This window comes from Xyrauchen texanus, chromosome 32 (assembly GCF_025860055.1).
Source record: "Xyrauchen texanus isolate HMW12.3.18 chromosome 32, RBS_HiC_50CHRs, whole genome shotgun sequence".
Lineage (NCBI taxonomy): Eukaryota > Metazoa > Chordata > Actinopteri > Cypriniformes > Catostomidae > Xyrauchen > Xyrauchen texanus.
Window position 1 is genome coordinate 40,658,280 of NC_068307.1, and position 19,499 is coordinate 40,677,778.

At 43.0% G+C, this 19,499-nt stretch overlaps 1 protein-coding gene across 1 annotated transcript; it reads right to left on the reverse strand.

Moving 5' to 3' along the window:
* Window positions 1–12,620: 12,620 nt before the first annotated feature.
* On the reverse strand, window positions 12,621–13,477 carry LOC127626001 (MKRN2 opposite strand protein-like). The gene is made up of 3 exons (XM_052101497.1): window positions 13,236–13,477; window positions 13,090–13,136; window positions 12,621–12,838 (listed from the first exon to the last, which is right to left on the reverse strand). The coding sequence occupies exons 1-3, from the start codon at window positions 13,475–13,477 to the stop codon at window positions 12,621–12,623; spliced, it is 507 nt and encodes a 168-aa protein (XP_051957457.1).
* Between the last annotated feature and the right edge of the window lie 6,022 nt (window positions 13,478–19,499).

The following is a 19,499-nucleotide window of genomic DNA, read 5'->3' on the forward strand; positions in this document are numbered from 1 at the left end:
AGAAAATCGTACAGACTTCTGGTTTGATTTATTTATGACCATAATTTTTGTTCTTTTCAAGTTATAGCATGCTGTTTGACGAGTTTTGCCACGACAAGCACCACTCACATTTTCTTCAGGAAATGTACCTATCTAGTTATTTTTATTATTTTATTCTTATATCTCTTAACAAAACTTCGGCACCTAACTCGTCCCGCACCGTTTGGCGTAGACCCACGAATGAGGTGTCAAATCGAACGGCCTATTGAGGACACGTGTGCTATGACTTTTATAAGCGATCGGGGTACGGTATTTGCCCCAGGGGCAAAAAAGCAGCCGAAAAATCCCATAGACTTAACATTGAGACAAACTTTGACGCGTCACAGCTCCAAGCGAGGATTTCGTAGAAGCGTGTCATTTGCCACATTTGAAGAGGCTGGCAGCCTCTGTAAGAGCATACCTCAATATGGGGTAAAAGTTGCACCCCTGGGGGCAGGAGCTGCCCAAAAATGCCCCAATTGACTTATAATGGTGTAGGACGGCCCATGAAATGAAAAGGCATAGGGATTTGTATTGAACATAGCTCTGGATCACAGTGTCATAGAGACGAGGGGTGGGCTCATTTTACTCAGACAACCAATCAGTCTCTCAGGATCATTGTGAAGCTATCAAGCCACGCCCTAGCAACCATTAAGAGCACCTTAGCAACAAGTCCCATAGACTTCTATTGAAACAGATCAAAGGGATATCTCCGGATAGAAGTGTCATAGAAACACAAGGGTGGTCTCGTTTGACTCGGGACAGCAAACAGCCAATCATGCATCAAATCAACACTTCCTAGCCCCTCCCTAGCAACCATTGTCGAGCACCTTAACAACCAAAATCCATAGAGGGATATCTTCCATTCTGAATGTCACAGAGGCATGGGAGTTGGTTTATATCATTCATACTGACAAGCAGCCTTTGGAGATTCATGATTGGCAGCTGCCAAGCCACTCCTAGCAACTAAACAGAGTACCCTAGCAACCGTTTAGCAGTAACTATATCTCTGCACCAGAAAATCAGAGAGACTTCTGGGTTGATTTATTTCAATCAGGATGGCAAGGACACTTGATTAGTATCACTATGGTAACTGCCTAGCAACCAGATGGGGTTACCCTAGCAACCGAGTAAGAAATCACATATCTCTGCACCAGAAAACACTACAGACTTCCGGGTTGACTTATTTCACTCAGGATGGAAAGGAGCCATGTGTTGTATTACCTTGGTAACTGCATAGCAACCACTTGGGCTTACCCTAGCAACCGAGTAACAAATCACATATTTCTGCACCAGAAAATCGTACAGACTTCTGGTTTGATTTATTTATGACCATAATTTTTGTTCTTTTCAAGTTATAGCATGCTGTTTGACGAGTTTTGCCACGACAAGCACCACTCACATTTTCTTCAGGAAATGTACCTATCTAGTTTTTTTATTATATCTCCGTACAAAACTTCGGCACCTAACTCGTCCCGCACCATTTGGCGTAGACCCACGAATGAGGTGTCAAATCGAATGGGCTATTGATGACATGTGTGCTATGACTTTTATAAGCGATCGGGGGTATGGTATTTGCCCCAGGGGCAAAAAAGCGGCCAAAAAAATCACATAGACTTAACATTGCAACAAACTTTGACGCGTCACAGCTCCGATCGAGGATTTCACAGAAACGTGTGATTTGCCACATTTGAAGAGGCTGGCAGGCTCTGTAAGAGCATACCTCAATATGGGGTAAAAGGTGCACCCCTGGGGGGCAGGAGCTGCCCAAAAATGCCCCAATTGACTTATAATGGTGTAGGACGGCCAATGAAATGAAATGGCATAGGGATTTTGTATTGAACATAGCTCTGGATCACAGTGTCATAGAGACGAGGGGGCGGCCTCATTTTACTCAGACGACCAATCAGTCTCTCGGGATCATTGTGAAGCTATCAAGCCACGCCCTAGCAACCATTTAGAGCACCTTAGCAACAAGTCCCATAGACTTCTAATGAAAAACATCAAAGGGATATCTCCGGATAGAAGTGTCATAGAAACACAAGGCTGGTCTCGTTTGACTCGGGGCAGCAAACCGCCAATCATGAATCATGTCAACACTTCCTAGACCATCCCTAGCAACCATTATCGAGCACCTTACCAACCAAAATCCATAGAGGGATATCTTCCATTCTTAATGTCACAGAGGCATGGGAGTTGGTTTATATCATTCATACTGACAAGCAGCCTTTGGAGATTCATGATTGGCAGCTGCCAAGCCACTTCCTAGCAACTAAACAGAGTACCCTAGCAACCGTTTAGCAATAGCTATATCTCTGCACCAGAAAATCAGAGAGATTTCTGGGTTGATTTATTTCAATCAGGATGGCAAGGTGACTTGATAAGTATCACTATGGTAACTGCCTAGCAACCACATGGGGTTACACTAGCAACAGAGTAACAAATCACATATCTCTGCATCAGAAAAATGTAGAGACTTCCGGGTTGACTTATTTCAATCAGGATTGCAAGGAGACTTCATTAGTATCACTATGGTAACTGCCTAGCAACCAGATGGGGTTACCCTAGCAACCGAGTAACAAATCACATATCTCTGCCCCAGAAAATAGTACAGACTTCTGGGTTGACTTATTTCAATCAGGATGGCAAGGAGACTTGATTAGTATCACTATGGTAACTGCCTAGCAACCAGATGGGGTTACCCTAGCAACCGAGTAACAAATCAAATATCTCTGCACCAGAAAATAGTACAGATTTCCGGGTTGAATTATTTCAATCAGGATGGCAAGGACACTTCATTACTATCACTATGGTAATTGCCTAGCAACCAGATGGGGTTACCCTAGCAACCGACTAACAAATCACATATCTCTGCACCAGAAATTAGTACAGACTTCCGGGATGACTTATTTCAAACAGGATTGCAAGAAGACCTGATAAGTATCACTATGGTAATTGCCTAGCAACCAGATGGGGTTACCCTAGCAACCGAGTAACAAATCACATATCTCTGCATCTGAAAAATGTAGAGACTTCTGGGTTGATTTATTTATGACCATAATTTTTGTTCTTTTCAAGTTATAACATGCTACTTGACGAGTTTTGCCACGGCAAGCACCACTCACATTTTCTTCAGGAAATGTACCTATCTAGTTAGTTGTGCTTTAATTTTTTGGGAAGAAAATGCAGCACTAGGTAAGGAGTAAAATGGGCACTGCATACCAAAATCATCCCAACGGTGAAGAATGGTGGAGGGAGCATCATGATTTGGAGCTCAGGGTGCAATGTTAGAACACGTCCCACTGACCATTTGTACCATTCATTTTCACAGCGGGACCGTGTACACGACTCCGAAAGCTCCAAACGACTCCAAATTGATATCAGTAGCTTCACAGGGACCCCCTAGTCAGTGTGCAATGTTTCAAGTCCCAATGGCTTCGTTAAGTGCTTAATTGGCTGACTAATGAGTGCAATGTGACAAACATTTTCCTCTAATATTTTTCTTGATTTTTTTTAAAGTACTTCCTTAACTCTGAGGGACACACCTTTTTAATATGTTGTTTCTGAGGGCCCAACAATGAAGCATTCGAAGCCCCCAGGTCTGAGCATCAATTTTAACCCTGTACACGAAACCGCTGTAGAATTGCATTGGTTCAATGGGCAAGCGGGACGTCTAGAAAAGGAGGTTCCGAAGGTCGCAGAACCTGGAAATTTCAGATATTCGATCGTCAGGGGCCCCCGATTCAGGTCCTACATTTTGGAGTCCCTTGGGGCTTGCAAAGTATTAAAACCTCTGATGAATGTACTGTTGCACACAGGCCTAAAATGCAGCCTGTCTCATTGGTTCTTGCGACAGGCAGAGAGATCTGTTGAAAATAATGAAAAATGCTTGTTTACATCCTAGACCTTAGTCCTCTTAGTATGTTGATAAGGGGCTTTTGACGTGTCACCGTGTTAAATTTGGGATCCGTTGGAGCTCAGGGTGCAACGTTAGAACACGTCCCACTCTCCATTTGTGCCATTCATTTTCACAGCAGGACCGTGTACGCGACTCCGAAAGCTCCAAACGACTCCAAATTGATATCAGTAGCTTCAGATGGACCCCCCTAGTCAGTGTGCAAAGTTTCAAGTCCCAATGGCTTCGTTAAGTGCTTAATTGGCTGACTAATGTGTGTAATGTGACAATAATTTTCCTCTAATATTTTTCTTGATTTTTTTTTAAAGTACTTCGTTAACTCTGAGGGACACACCTTTTTAATATGTTGTTTCTGAGGGCCCAACAATGAAGCATTCGAAGCCCCCAGGTCTGAGCATCAATTTTAACCCCGTACACGAAACTGCTGTAGAATTGCATTGGTTCAATGGGCAAGTGGGATTTCTTGTAAAAAGAGGTCAAAAGGTCACAGGACCTCGAAATGTGGGATCCACGCTGTCTAAGGGCACCCCGACGATGCACATAAGTCGATTTCGACTGGAGGACGGGGCTCAGAAAGGTCCGAACGACGATTTTGAGGGAATCTTGCACAAACTCCCCCAAAAAACCTTTCCTTTTTTCTAGAGCCACGTGCTCTCGGTATGTGTTTCGGGGGGCGTCAGGCTACCGCTGTGTGAAATTTGGGGGCTGGGGGAGATTTCTAGAAAAAGCCCACGTGCCATTCGTTTCATTCGTTTTCAATGAAGGGTTGGCGGATGGGGCTCCGAAAGGTCCGAACGACTCGAAATCGACATATGCGCATCGTCGGGGTGCCCTTAGACAGCGTGGAGAGTCTCGTGACCTTTCGACTTATTTTCCATTCATTTGGCCCATTTAGGGACGTTCTCCACAAACACGTTGTGAAAAATGCATGGATTCAAAGGGATAGTGGGATGAATGGAAAAGAGGGGTCAAAAGGTTGCAGGCTCTCGAAACTCCCGATCCGCGAGCATCCGGTCCCCACGAATCAGGAACCAAAGTTTGGGGTCTCTAGAACCTTCCTCAGCTTATATTCAAACCCTAACCCTAGTGGCCTCTCATCCTTCAAGAGGCTCTTTCAAGCTTTAAGTGCAAAAGGATTTTGAGGGAATCTTGCACAAACTCCCCCAAAAAACCTTTCCTTTTTTCTAGAGCCACGTGCTCTCGGTATGTCTTTCGGGGGACGTCAGGCTACCGCCGTGTGAAATTTGGGGGCTGGGGGAGCTTTCTAGAAAAAGCCCACGTGCCATTCGTTTCATTCATTTTCAACGACGGGTTGGCGGACAGAGCTCCGAAAGGTCCGAACGACTCTAAATCGACATATGCGCATCGTCGGGGTGCCCTTAGACAACGTGGAGAGTCTCGTGACCTTTTGACCTTATTTTCCATTCATTTAAATGTATTGATTGAAAGGGATAGTGGGATGTCTAGAAAAGGGGGTTACCGATGTCGCAGGACCTCGAAATTTCAGATATTCGATCGCCAGGGGCCCCCGAGTCAGGTCCTAGAGTTTGGAAGCCCTGGGGGATTGCTGAGTATTAAAGGCTCCGATGAACGGACTGTCGCACACAGGCCCAAAATGCAGCCTGTCTCATTGATTCCTGTGACAGGCAGAGAGATCTGTTGAAATTAATGAAAAATACTTTTTTGCACCCTAGCATTAGTCCTCTTAGTATGTCGATAAGGGGCCCTTGACGTGTCACCGTGCGAAATCTGGGGACTTTGGGACATCGGGAAGAGCAATCCCACTTACCATTTGTACCATTCATTTTCACAGCGGGACCGTGGACATTGACTTGGAAAGGTCCAAATGGCTCCAAATGGAAATCTGTAGCTTCTCAGGGGCCCCTTAGTCACTGTGAAAAGGTTCATGTCTGAATGACTTTGTTAAGTGCTTCATTGGCTGACTAATGTGTGTAATGTGACAATCAGTTTTCAGGAATATTTTTCTTGATTTTTTTTAAAGTACTTGCTTAACACCGAGGGACTTGAATTCGTTACATGTTGTATCTGAAGGCCTCAGGAAGGAGTACTCGATGGCTGAAGTTGCTGGCATATGATTCAAGGCTTTTTTCACCGAATCATACAGGAAGTGCCCACTTCCAATTTGTTTGAATGGGACCAAATGCATGGCTCGTGGGAATTAATTAGTTATGCTCATTGTGCATGTTTATGAGTTGATAGTTGCATCAGCTTGTTATATTAGGCTGAGTTGAGTACTATTTCATAAAGGAACATACTAAAGCATACTGTTTCCCCCACTCCAACCTCAATTGCATGTTTTGGCTTGTATTTGGATCCCCTCCCCCCATCTCCATTTTCAAGCCAGTTTCAATGATTCTCCAACTATAAGACAATTACAATGGTAATGATTAATCATTGACCTTTGAGTCTCACTCTGAAGCTAATTGTGCATGTTTATGAGTTTATAGTTGCATCAACTTGTTGTATTGTGTATTCTGAGTGCTGCCAAATGGATTTTGTCAATCAAATCGAATGTAAACGTTACTGTAAGTGTTTAAAATGAATTGTGCATGAACTTAGTACTGAGTTGAGTACTATTTCATAAAGGAACATAATAAAGCATACTGTTTCCCCCCACTACAACCTCAATTGCATGTATTGGCTTGTATTTGGATCACCTCCCCCTTCTCCGTTTTCAAGCCAGCTTCAATGGTTCTTGAACTATAAGACAATTACAATGTAATAAGTGGTTTTTGTCTTGTATTTGGAGCTGCACATGCCTATATAACAGCTGCAATCTCATTGCGCATCAATATTCTGCTGTGATTCCGTGTCACCCATCGACGACTCTGCCAGAATTGACCCGAGAAGTACTGAGAAGATGCCGTTGGAATCATGCCCTCTTTGCAACCGTGCTTTATCTCAGCTAAGCCAGCACTTGAGATTATTTCACAGCATCCACAACAAAGAGGAAAGGAGGCTTCTGCTTGCATTGGTGTCAGGAAGGATCAATGTCCGTCATGGACGTTGCCCCATTGCAGGATGCGGGAAAGACACAACGCGGCTGGACAGGCACCAGAAGCTCCACATCGAATTGACAAGGAAAGCTCAGCACGAGGCCTTCATGTTTAGCAAAAGAAGAAAAATCATAAGTGAGCTGTCAAATCTGAGGGCGTCTAATCCAGCGGTGGCGATGATTTCGACTTTGGACCTGCAGGAGGTGGAAGATGAATTCGAAGTCATCGGCATGCTGGAAGAAGCCACCGTGCCCTTTGAGGAGGAGAAGGAGGAGGAGACTATGTGTGCTCTGGAAAGCTGCAGGGAGGAGAAGGATAATCTGAGATCCCAAGTCGACGACCTCAACAAACAGGCTGACACCCTCACAGAGGCTCTCAGGAAGGTAACCCGACATTGTCGTATCCTCAAGAGGAGGTTGATGCCGAAGACGTTCGCCAAGGTGAGCCGGGTGACCAAGAAGCTCCTCGAGTTTCTCGGGCCAGAGGAGGACAGCGAAAGCTCAGAGGACCCAGATACGCTCCCCTTTTCACTTTCCTGTGAATCCTCTTATCAGACATCCACTCCAAAACCACCCACTTTGGTGGTGCCCTCTCCGCAGCCGCCCTCTCCTCAGCCACCCACTCTGCAGCCGCCCTCTCCTCAGCCACCCACTCTGCAGCCGCCCTCTCCTCAGCCACCCACTCTGCAGCCGCCCTCTCCTCAGCCACCCTCTCCGCAGCCACCCTCTCCACAGCCACCCACTCTGCAGCCGCTCTCCCCGCAGCCACCCACTCTGCAGCCGCCCTCTCCACAGCCACCCACTCTGCAGCCGCCCTCTCCGCAGCCATCCAGTTCGGTGCCATCTACATCGCATTCTCAGCCCTACGGTCAGGAAAAGCAACAGGAGGAGATTCTCCCTCACTTTCCAGATCATGTGGCATCACTGAGTAAGAGCAGCGCATTTCCCAAACGCGCCTCATAAGTTTTCTTGTATTGTGCTAACGTGCTATCGCTCTTGTCTTTTCTTTTGTGTCCATCTAGATGTTTTGTTGGAGGAGTACATGGGCCACCAGGAGGGACCTGAGCCAAACCCAAAGCTGAAGGAGAACGTCGGGGGGAAAATATACCCCATTAAGAACTTCATCGCCTTCATGGTGGTGGGTCACACCAACCTCTCCTCTTTGCTTTTTCTAAACGACACCCCTAGGATTAGAGGGTAAGCCACGCAACCAGTAAAATATCCGATACCATGTCGGTGCACGATTGCCGTCAAGTAATGCGATTTGTGTGTCTTTCTGTCTCTCCGTAGGTGGATCAGCAGACTCAGGGCATGCAAAATGAAGGAGACCACGATAAAACACTACGTCCTGAGCATGGTCCAGTTCATCAGCTATGTGAAGGAGACACCCCCGTCGACCTGCCGACTTTCGAGGCAAATGATCGTGGGTCTGCGTCGCGAAATGAGTGCCGTTTTGAGGTCCCTCAAAAGGAAGGTTGCTGTGCACCAAATTGCAGTGAAGCAGAGGAAGGAGGAGCATGTGATCCCCAAATCGTTTTTGTTAAAGTGCCGCACTCAGGCCAGAAAGGCCATCCCCGACATTCTGAGTAAGTTAACTTTTCTTGCTGTTCTTTGGAAACAGACTGCTGTCTGCCTTGTATTTCCTGTCATGCAATCTGTGTTCTGTCTTGCACGCAGCTAATCTGGAGGAGAACTACACCCAGAAGACGCAGTTCCGTTTCTACGGGCACCTCACTGCGTACCTATCCAGCATCTATGGCCACCGCTGTGGCGTATTTCAAAATATGCTTATCGAAGAGGTGGAAGGGGCCAAAAAGTCCCAGCAGCAGAACGCCTACCTGATTAACGTGAGTGTTTTCCTCTCTTTTGCAGCTCTGCGCACCACATTTCACCCACCTGTCTTCTAACCTTGCTGTGTTTGTTTCTTTATCTGTCTATGCAGGTCACCATGCATAAAACCAATCAGGCGTTCGGCCCTGCTCAGGTGTCCCTGGAGCCCGAGGAGTACGAGTGGTGCAAGCGTTTCCTCAAGATTTGGAACAAGCTGGTCGGTGGGCCGGACGCCAGGTTCTTTTTCTTTACCTCCACGCCCAATCCCTGCAAAAATGTGAACAGTTACTTCCAGGCGGCGTGGGCGGAGATGAACTTGCCAGGGTGCCCGACCTTCACCAACATCCGGAGCTCCATCGCCACTCATGTAAGCCTCCCTCGTCCTCCTTTCCTTTCTCCTTTCCCTGCCCTTTTCTACATTGGCCTTCAACCACTTACCTCTTGTTCGCTCTCTCTCCCCTAGGCGAGGAACGCGCACACTGCCGACGACAGGCTCAAGATATCTCGGTTCATGTGCCACGACACCAAAATCGCAGACAGGTTTTACGCAATAAATCTGAACCCCAGGCAGGCCTTGGAGCACCGGCGTCTGTTCGAGGCGGCGCTGGAGGGGCCTGAGCTGTCCCCGGTCAAGCAGGAGCCCAAGCGCAAGCACGCCGGGAGGAAGGCAGCCAAGCCCAGAAAGCGTGCTCGAGAAGAGGAATCGCCAGCTGACGAAATTCCAAGACGTCGCAGCATTAGGGTTTGATCTGCACCTACAGGGGTTCCCAGAATAAAAGAATAAAGTAGTCAGTCCTGGTCCTTCAACTACTAAACTATGACATTTATATCTAGGTCTACTACATGTACAGGTGGCCCCAGTGGGAATTAAACCAACAACCACAGGTGTTCTTTGCAAGTTGTACCTGATTGCCCAGTGCGAGCAAATGTCTTCAACATTGTCCCAACTTGCTTCACCTGCTCTTGAAGCAAGCCGCTGTCATCTGGGAAGTAACAATATATTGATTAGCAATACACTAAATATAACAGTAATATAATATAACCACAATTATCATACCAGTAACTTTCCCTGTAATTTCTATCCACAGTATGTTATGCATGGCATACAAGTTCATAATGAAGAACCCTTATGATAACATCAATTTCATTTTTTTTCTTTGAAGCAGAATATTTGTTTGTAAAAGGGGAGGAAAAAGAAAATGAAATATTGGTATACAGATTTTGGTTGATATATCATACTGTACAGTGAAATGTGCTATTGTTATATCCCTACTCACCTGAAGGACTGGATAGATCAGGCAAATCTCCAGTCAGGCCTTTGTAGAGTGTGTGCTCCTTTTGAATAAAACTTTCATTAGTGGGAAGTTGCATATCCACAGGTATTTTAATTCAAACATGCAACATATTGTAATAAATCTACAATATTCAGCCTTTACCTTACACCCTCGGTTGTTGCTCTACACTTTTATTATATTAAATACTTATTTATATAGCTTGCTCACTGTATAATCATGATAGCCTAATTAACACAAGATTGCATCTTAAACGAATGACTGAGTTGAAAACTTGAATAAGAACGCATTTTACACAGAGGGACCAGCTAGGGAAACTTACCTGCCTACAATAACTGTTTTCATTTGATTTGAGTTACATTAAACATGAATAACCTTAGCCGAGTCCCCAGGAACATCGGGCTATTAAAGTAACAAGCCTATAACTGCGGTCTTATTAATTCTAGCTTCACCATACACTCAAACTGTGAGGTTTATCTGCTTTTACTTACATTGCTCTGTACATAATATACTGTTTTTTGTTCTTTATATACAGATTGTATTAGATTTGCACTACGGGTGTGTATGTGGGTATGTATGAAGGTGAGTGTATGTACGTATATGTATAATTATTTATTTTGTGTTCTTTTTTGTTTTTAATTACCTATGTCTTGCTGCTGTTTTTTGGTATTGTTTGTATTGTTGTTGACTGGTAGCTCCTGTCACCTAGACAAATTCCTTGTATGTGTAAGCATACTTGGCAATAAAGCTGATTCTGATTTTCTCATGGACCTGTAACACAATGCCCTGACAGTGACTTCACCGGTGTCCTGATCTTTATTAGAAACTGAGAGGAGACCAAGTTAATATAATTGATATCACAATTATCACAAAAATTAACAAACAGTCTGCTTTAAAACTAAGAAAAAACAAGCTTCTATACTAACGTTACATTAAAAATTAACACGTGGCGAACTAGCTTAGCCGCTATCTGCCGGCACACCACATTAGATTAAAATACTTACCCTTGTAGTTGTGCAGATAACTCGATATGTAGAGTTTAAAGCCCTTGTCCCTCTTGCTTGTCGGAGCAGGGGACCAGGCATCAACAATGCGATGAACATCGCTGACGCGTATTTTCGGAAGATTCTGGAGACATCGAGTAAAAAGACATTTTGGGCGACGCGCAAGTAAACCGGAAACAGATATGGCGACAGCGGAACTTCACAGTTCAGTCTTTGTCATGTGTTTTAGCAATACATTTTTAACATTTATATTGCGTTTAGATTTTTTTTATTGCCTTTACAGGGACTTCAACACTTTCTTAAACATTTGTACAGGTCATAATTGCAAAACCTGTAAAAGGTAAAATAACAAAAAAAATCGAGGTTGGAAAAAATGTAGACATAAACGAAATTTCTGCGCAACTGTGAAACCAGAGGATAATTTCGCTTTTTCATTGAGTTTATCCTTCACGTCAAAAACAGGGATTTTCATGTTTATGATAGATATCACCATGGTTGCAAATTAATAAAAAATTATTAAAGTATACCCGATATTTTGGCCATGTTGCAGATGTCTTTCACTGTTCACTGATACAGGCATTGGTGAAAAGTCTAACTTCATCAGTTTAATCTGCTAAATTGTTCATACCCTGTATTAAATATCTATTTTAAAACCTAATCAGAATCAGAAAGATATTTATTGCCAAGTAAGTTTTACAAAAAGGAATTATTTTTGGTTTATTGCATGTCTCAATGTGCATCAATCAAAGAAATGTAAACAATTTTCACCTGTGCATAAATAATTCAATATATTTTACATATATTACTGTATAATCGCTTCAGAGTTTCAAAGTAATTTAAATGTCATTTCCTAAACCTTACCTTATCATGGAATCAAGAGTCAAGAATCTGTTATAAACCCTAATGGCTTTGGAGCAAAAAATAATAATAGCCAACATGGCTGGTCGATTTTGAGAGTCTAAGCTGTCCTTGTAGGCTATTTCAAAGCGGCTTGCCGCCGGCCGGCCGCGGTCGATTGCCGCGAGGCAACCGCCAGAGAAAATGAAACGGGCGGCCCGCCGTCTGACCGCCGGCGGCATCTCGCAAGAAATGGGAGTGACGAATTCGGTGGCAAACGCTTCATCCCCGCCAGTGGGACGCACCTATAGCCGACAGCTTGGGGACGGCGGCAAAAAGAAGCCGTGCGGACATTTTTTGCTATCTGGGATTAGTGTATGTTAAAAGAACTGCTTATAACGTCTCACACTTATTTTGATGCTGTGAACTCTTTATTTACTATCACCTTTACTAAGACCTGAATAAATACCTAAATGAATAAATGTTAATATTCTGTGGTAATAGCTGTGTGTGTGTGTGTGTGTGTGTGTGTGTGTGTGTGTGTGTGTGTGTGTGTGTTTTTAGAATCCAATAAGAAAATTCTCATTAGATTCCTTTAGGTTTGGTTCAGAATTATGATAAAAAATTCCAACAGAATAGAACCAATAATAAAATAATTTAGGACTTTTTTTTTTTGTTTTTGTTTTTTCTAGGCTTGAACATTCTTGCTAATAATTTAGGATGTATGATTTCATTACATGTGTTGCATGAGAAGTGTTGTACCATTCTGAAACCCATTCTGGAAGTGCAGAAAACTCCTCCAGCACTCTGTCCCATGATTCCCTCAGGTCATGTCTCCATGGCGGGACGAGCTGTAAACAGACACACTGTTCCCATCCATAATCATCTTTCTGGATCCCTGAGAGGGTGTAGTTATAGACGAGACCTATAGATGCATTTTAGAAAACAATGAAAGCCATAAAGGGAATCTGTCAAGATCATGTCTGGGTTATTCTTCAGGCCAAAATCAAAAGATAGAGATATACAGTTATTATTGTTTTTTAGTGAAAAATGTATGATAATTTAGTACATTTTCCTTTCTTTTTTTTTTATTTTGGGGTGAAATATGACCTGGACACATTTTCGTGAATCCTGAGATTCACTATATAATAGTTATATTAATTGGGTTTGCTATACCTTCTGAACTTGACAGCCCTACATGTATCTCTGTGTCATGCCATTCTCTGGAGGGATAAAGACAGACATTATAGAATAATGGCATTAATGGGTGCGATGTGTCATTATCTAACCTTTGTGTATGAATAAAATAATCCTAAACTCACCCAAGATATGATGGTCCGTGAACTGATCCTATCAAAAATGCACATGCAACTTTGTGTCCGTTTATAAAAGGACAGGGAAGTGTCACGGGTGCGTCTAAAAGTCCAAATGTGAGGATCTGATGACAGAACGGACAATGAGATCTCTCCAAATCGTAATTTTTACAAGAATATGTTGCATTTTGACGTGAAAAACTATAAATGTCTCTTCCACAGTGTCTGTACTTGATCACAGTTTTGTCCATTAGTTTTCAGGTGATCGGAGAGAGGCGGACTCAAGTTAGCCTACCTGTTGATTTTTGCCTCTGACTTCAGATCAGTTTCGTTTTCATTTTCCACTGGCGACTTCACTGCGTTCATAACTGTTCCACCAGAGGGCGCTTGGGCGCCTCAAAAAGCTAAATCCTCCACTGAGCCACATTCAAACCTAAGGAGATATTTTTTAATTGTGGATATCTAACTACAAATTATAAATCTAATTTCAGGGATTGATACCTGATATTACACTGTAAATCCGACTCAGAAATGTCTATAAAATGAGCTTACAGTAATGAAAAGCTAATGTGATTGGTCTATCTTGATCAGCGCGGTTAAAACTAACAGTTAGCCAACTGTCTGAACAATAACAAAATGAGAAACTTTAAAAGAATTTGCATCGAAAATACACAGTGAAGTGTTAAAAAATAGGTTACGTAGAATCATAAGCGGACCGTGTGTAACCGTGCATTCAGACCAGAGGCAGCGAGAGCGTCAAAATTCGCTCTGGCTGCCCTGCCAACGACGCTATCGAAGATTCGTGGACGCTCTGACGTAGTTGAAATATGCGGCAACGTTCGTTCAGAATGCTTGGTTTTGTGAACTATATTTAAAGGGGCCGAAAAGAATCAATACAAATGGCGTTGAATGTTGGACAAAACAGCGCAAGCGCAAAAACACAACAGTGTGAGCACCATGACACAGCTCGCACGTAAAATTTAAACCTGCAGAACTTGCAAATCACAAACTCGAGCACAAAAAATATGAATGTGCACACAAATTACCAAGTCCCGCACACGCGCGAGTTCTTTTCTGCACACACGCCCGAGTTCTTTTCTGCAAACAAGTCGGTTTTGACACTCAGGGGCGGGGCCCAATCCTTTCTGTTAACAAATGCTGTTGGCTGCTGACCAAATACTGTATTGATTGGCTGCATCTCTCGTGATTGGCTGTTGTTGGACGAGAACAGACAGAAAGCGGGAACTTTTTATTTTAACCGCTTCACTACCGCTCCATACATGTTGATTTACATATCTGAATGAAAAAAAAAAATGTATTCCTTAACATTACAATATGTTTATTGCTCTTAAAATTCCAAAATAAAAGACTATACAAGTGCAAAGTAATGCATTCTTAGTAGAGGTAGCATTCAATAAAACCTTGAAGCCTTGAAAACACATAGGCCTAGCTTACTGAAAAAAAGTGCATCTTGTAATTCTTCTTTCAGAATAAAATAACAACAACTTGATGTCTAGCATTCAATAAAAAAAATAAAAAGGTCACCCAAAATACTTGTTTAGAGCAATTGAAAGAATACAGTAACCAATGTAAACTTGAGGGCTTTAAGCTAATACAGAGAGTGCTTTTCCAACAAAAAATAAATAAAAATTAACAGCAACAGTGGGAGCCAGCCTGTCATGGCGTCCTTCCTGAACCAACAGAATTGAACATTTATTTTGAAAACACAGTCCTAGCTTACTGAAAAAAGTGCATCTTTTAATTCTTCATTCACATAAAAATAACAACAACATATAGTAGTAATACACTCTGCCACTCACCTTTTTCTTAAACTCAAAATTCAAAAATAAAATTCAAGTAAAAGTGTACAAGAGCATAATGCATTCTGATGTCTAGCATTCAATCAAAAAATAAAAAGGTCACCCAGCCACCCTTTCTTAGAGCTATTGAAAGAATACAGTAACTATTGTAAACTTGGGGGCTTTAAGCTAATACAGAAAGTTATTTTCCAACAAAAAATAATTAATGAAAAGTACATTCAGAATTCAACATTTATTTTGAACATACTGAAAAAAGCATCTTCATTCACATGCAAATAACAACTTACACTCTGACACTTTCCTTTCACCTTAAGAATACTGTGTGTGTGTGTGTGCGGCGCCTCTTCAGGTGCTGGTGCATTGCCGTGGTGCTAGAATGGAAGGCCATCTCCATTTTGCAAAGACGACATATCACGGAATTGTTTCCTTTAACTTAAAATAATTCCCATACTTTAGAGGAACGAGTGCCTTGTACTTCTGATAGTCTGAGGAGCCACTCGTGTTCCTACTACTCTCCGGCGCCGCCATCTTTGTTTTGGGTCTGACGAATCGACGCGCATATTTTGCGTCGACGTATTTTTTGCGTCGACGTCAGCGAGAGTTGCGACAACAGAAGTTCTAAATGCTTGATCGTCACGTGATTCACGTAGACTTCAGATAGTTCCAGGAAGTGCATTGGCGGGCATTTCAAACTGTTAGAGTAGAGTGACAGAACAGCGATTTCTGGTAATTAGTAGTCAATAAATGCATTTATTTTATATATTTATGTAACACACCGACATATGTATGTAGCATGAGTATGTTGTTACAGCGATGTTGTTTTTTTAAAGATCAAATCAGCTAATATTTGTAGATTAGTGTTCGCTTAACGTTATTTGCCTCAACTTATTTCAGGCTAGGGTTTCTGTTGCCTTTTTATGTTACCTCATGTTCATTGTTTTCACTAATCTCATGGTAACTAATGTCATATTTATGACTTTTCAGATAGTACAGAGACAGGCTGGTGACAGGTGATTTCCAGCTCGCACCGCACAATGGGTCAATTAACAATTAGCAGCAGTTATGTAAATGTAAAATTTAGTGAAATGAAGCTTATTGTTTACAATTCTATATATAGTAATATAATTATTTATGTATTATAAATATTATATATCTAATGTATAATTCTTACAATACTTATTCATATACACAATATATTCAGCTTTAAAACAACTTAAGCATACTCGTATATAAACTGCCGTTCAAAAGTAATGAGGCTGACAATTCAGCTTGGCATCACAGGAGTAAATTATATTTTAAAATACAATGCTTTATCCAGCACCAATCCTTGCCTAATCTGTTAGTTATCCGATAACATCCCTTATCTCCTAATTTAATGAGTAATACTCAACTATAAGTATTACTTATCATGTCTAGTTCACTAATAACACGTGCCTTCAAGCACATCCCTGTTATCTGTTGTAGACCGTTCACAAGATACAGATGCAAGCACACAACCTACGGCCGCTTTGCATTTCAACACCTGCTCCACTCTCGTTCTCAGTGGGACTCTGGAACTGCCAGTCTGCTGTGAACAAAGCTGCCTTCATTCCAGCTTTCGCCACGCAGTCCACCCTCAGCATCCTGGCACTGACAGAGACATGGATACGTCCTGAGGATACAGCAACACCTGCTGCTCTCTCTAACAACTTCTCCTTCTCCCACACCCCTCGACATACTGGTAGGGGTGGGGGAACAGGTTTGCTCATTCATAATAACTGGACTTTTTCACCACACGCTTCACTATGTAACAGTACATATTTTGAATTCCATGCCATTACTACAATGCAATCCACAAAATTACATGTTGTTGTCATCTATCGCCCCCCCAGGTCAGCTGACAAGCTTTCTTGAGGAATTGGATGTCCTGCTGTCCTCCTTGCCAGAGGATGGCAGGCCACTTGTGGTTCTTGGTGATTTCAACATACACCAGGACAAACCCCAGGCCATTGAACTAAATACTGTTCTGGCCTCATTTGACTTGGAAAGACTACACACCACAGCAACTCACAGGTCGGGCAACCAGCTGGACCTCATTTTTACACGTAACTGTACCACCTCTAATATTCTTGTTACACCTTTACATGTCTCTGATCACTACTTTGTTCAATTCAACATGATTCTCCAATCCATTGTAAAACCGACCCCACCTTTGGTTTCCTTTCGCCGTAACCTCCGTTCCCTCTCACCCTCTCTCCTTTCCACTGATGTCTCTGCCTCTCTTCCCACAATAAATGTATTTTCCATGCTTGATGTGAACACTGCCACAGACACACTTAGCTTTACTTTAACAACCTGTCTAGACAACATCTGTCCTCTCTCCTCTAGACCAGCACGGACTACACCACCCAGCCCCTGGCTGTCTGACGTCCTTCGTGAACATCGGACTGATCTCAGGGCAGCTGAGAGGAGATGGCGGAAATCTAAAGATCCAGCTGATCTAGGTAAATATCAGCTTCTGCTTGCAACTTTTTCAAATAACGTTAAAACTGCAAAAACTTCATATTACCAGACCAAGATCAACAGCACCACAGACACTCATAGCTTGTTTAGAACATTTAACACACTTCTCTGCCCTCCCCTCCACCACCTGACACATCACTGACAGCAGATATATTCGCCACATTTTTTACTGATAAGGTTACAGCCATCAGCAATACATTCACAGCACCACACCCTGTCAAACACCTGGCTCCTGTATGCAACCCTTCTTTCCCTATGTTCTCTCCTTTAACTGACACTGAGGTCTCTAAACTCCTCCTCTCCAACCACCCCACAACCTGTTCCCTTGACCCCATTCCATCACACCTTCTCCAGGCCATCTCTCCGTCCATCCTACCGGCACTTACACACATAATTAACACATCCCTTCTTGCAGGCACTTTTCCCACTACATTTAAGCAGGCTCGAGTAACCCCACTGCTGAAAAAATCTAAAAAGATAGAACACTACAGACCAGTCTCTCTCATCCCATTCTTGGCAAAAACACTTGAAAGGGCAGTTTTCAATCAGATCTCCGCCTATCTCTCACAGAACAAGCTGCTGGATGACAATCAGTCGGGCTTCAAAAGTGGACACTCCACTGAGACTGCCCTGCTGTCTGTCATCGAGTCGCTGAGACAGGCGAGAGCTGAATGGAGATCATCCGTTCTGATTTTGCTGGACCTTTCTGCTGCCTTTGACACAGTCAACCATCAGATCCTACTCTCCACCCTCTCTAAACTGGGTATCACTGGAACTGTGCTTGACTGGTTCAACTCTTATCTCTCAGAAAGGTCCTTTGAGGTAGCATGGAGAGGGAAGTATCCAAGCCACACAAGTTACTTACTGGGGTACCTCAGGGATCAGTGCTTGGGCCACTTCTCTTCTCCATATACACAACATCACTGGGACCCATCATCCAGTCACATGGTTTCTCTTACCACTGCTACGCTGATGACACGCAACTCTACTTGTCTTTCCAGCCCAACGACACCACAGTGACCGTTCGAATCGCTGCCTGTCTGGCAGATATCTCGGCCTGGATGAAGGAACACCACCTTCAACTCAACCCTGCCAAGACCGAACTCCTTGTCTTTCCAGCCAACCCAGCTGTTGAACACAACATCACAGTGCAGCTGGGTCCAACTACAGTTTCGCCTTCCAAAACGGTCAGAAATCTAGGGGTAACCATTGATGATGAGCTAAATTTCACAGACCACATTTCAAAAACTGCAAGATCTTGTAGATTTACACTCTACAATATCAGGAAGATAAGACCCTTCCTCTCTGTACATGCCACACAACTGCTCGTTCAGTCCCTTGTCATAACTAGACTGGACTACTGTAACACTCTCATTGCAGGCCTTCCTGCATGTGCATATTAGACCTCTCCAAATGATCCAGAATGCAGCAGCACGTCTGGTCTTTAATGAACCTAAGAGAGCACATGTTACACCACTCTTTGTCTCTGTCCACTGGCTGCCGGTTCATGCACGTTTTAAATTCAAGGCCCTGATGCTGGCATATAAAACAGTCACTGGGTCTGCTCCAGCATACCTAAAAACATTTATGCTGAGCTACGTTCCCACCAGAAGCCTGCGGTCGGCTAAGGAACGTCGCCTTGTCGTACCAAAACAAAGAGGCACCAAAACACTTTCCCGGACTTTCAGTTTCATCATACCACGGTGGTGGAATGACCTTCCCAACTCAATCCGGGAAGCTAACTCACTCTCTATCTTCAAAAAACGGCTAAAAAAACATCTTTTCCAAAAGCACTTAACCGGTCACTAAAAAAAATAAAAAATAAAAAATAAAATAAAAAATATATATATATTTACATTTCTTGTTGCACTTAAATCTGTTTTGTATACTATTATGATGATAGTGAAACTTTGTAATATGGCACTTTTTGTACCACTGTCTCCCTAAGATG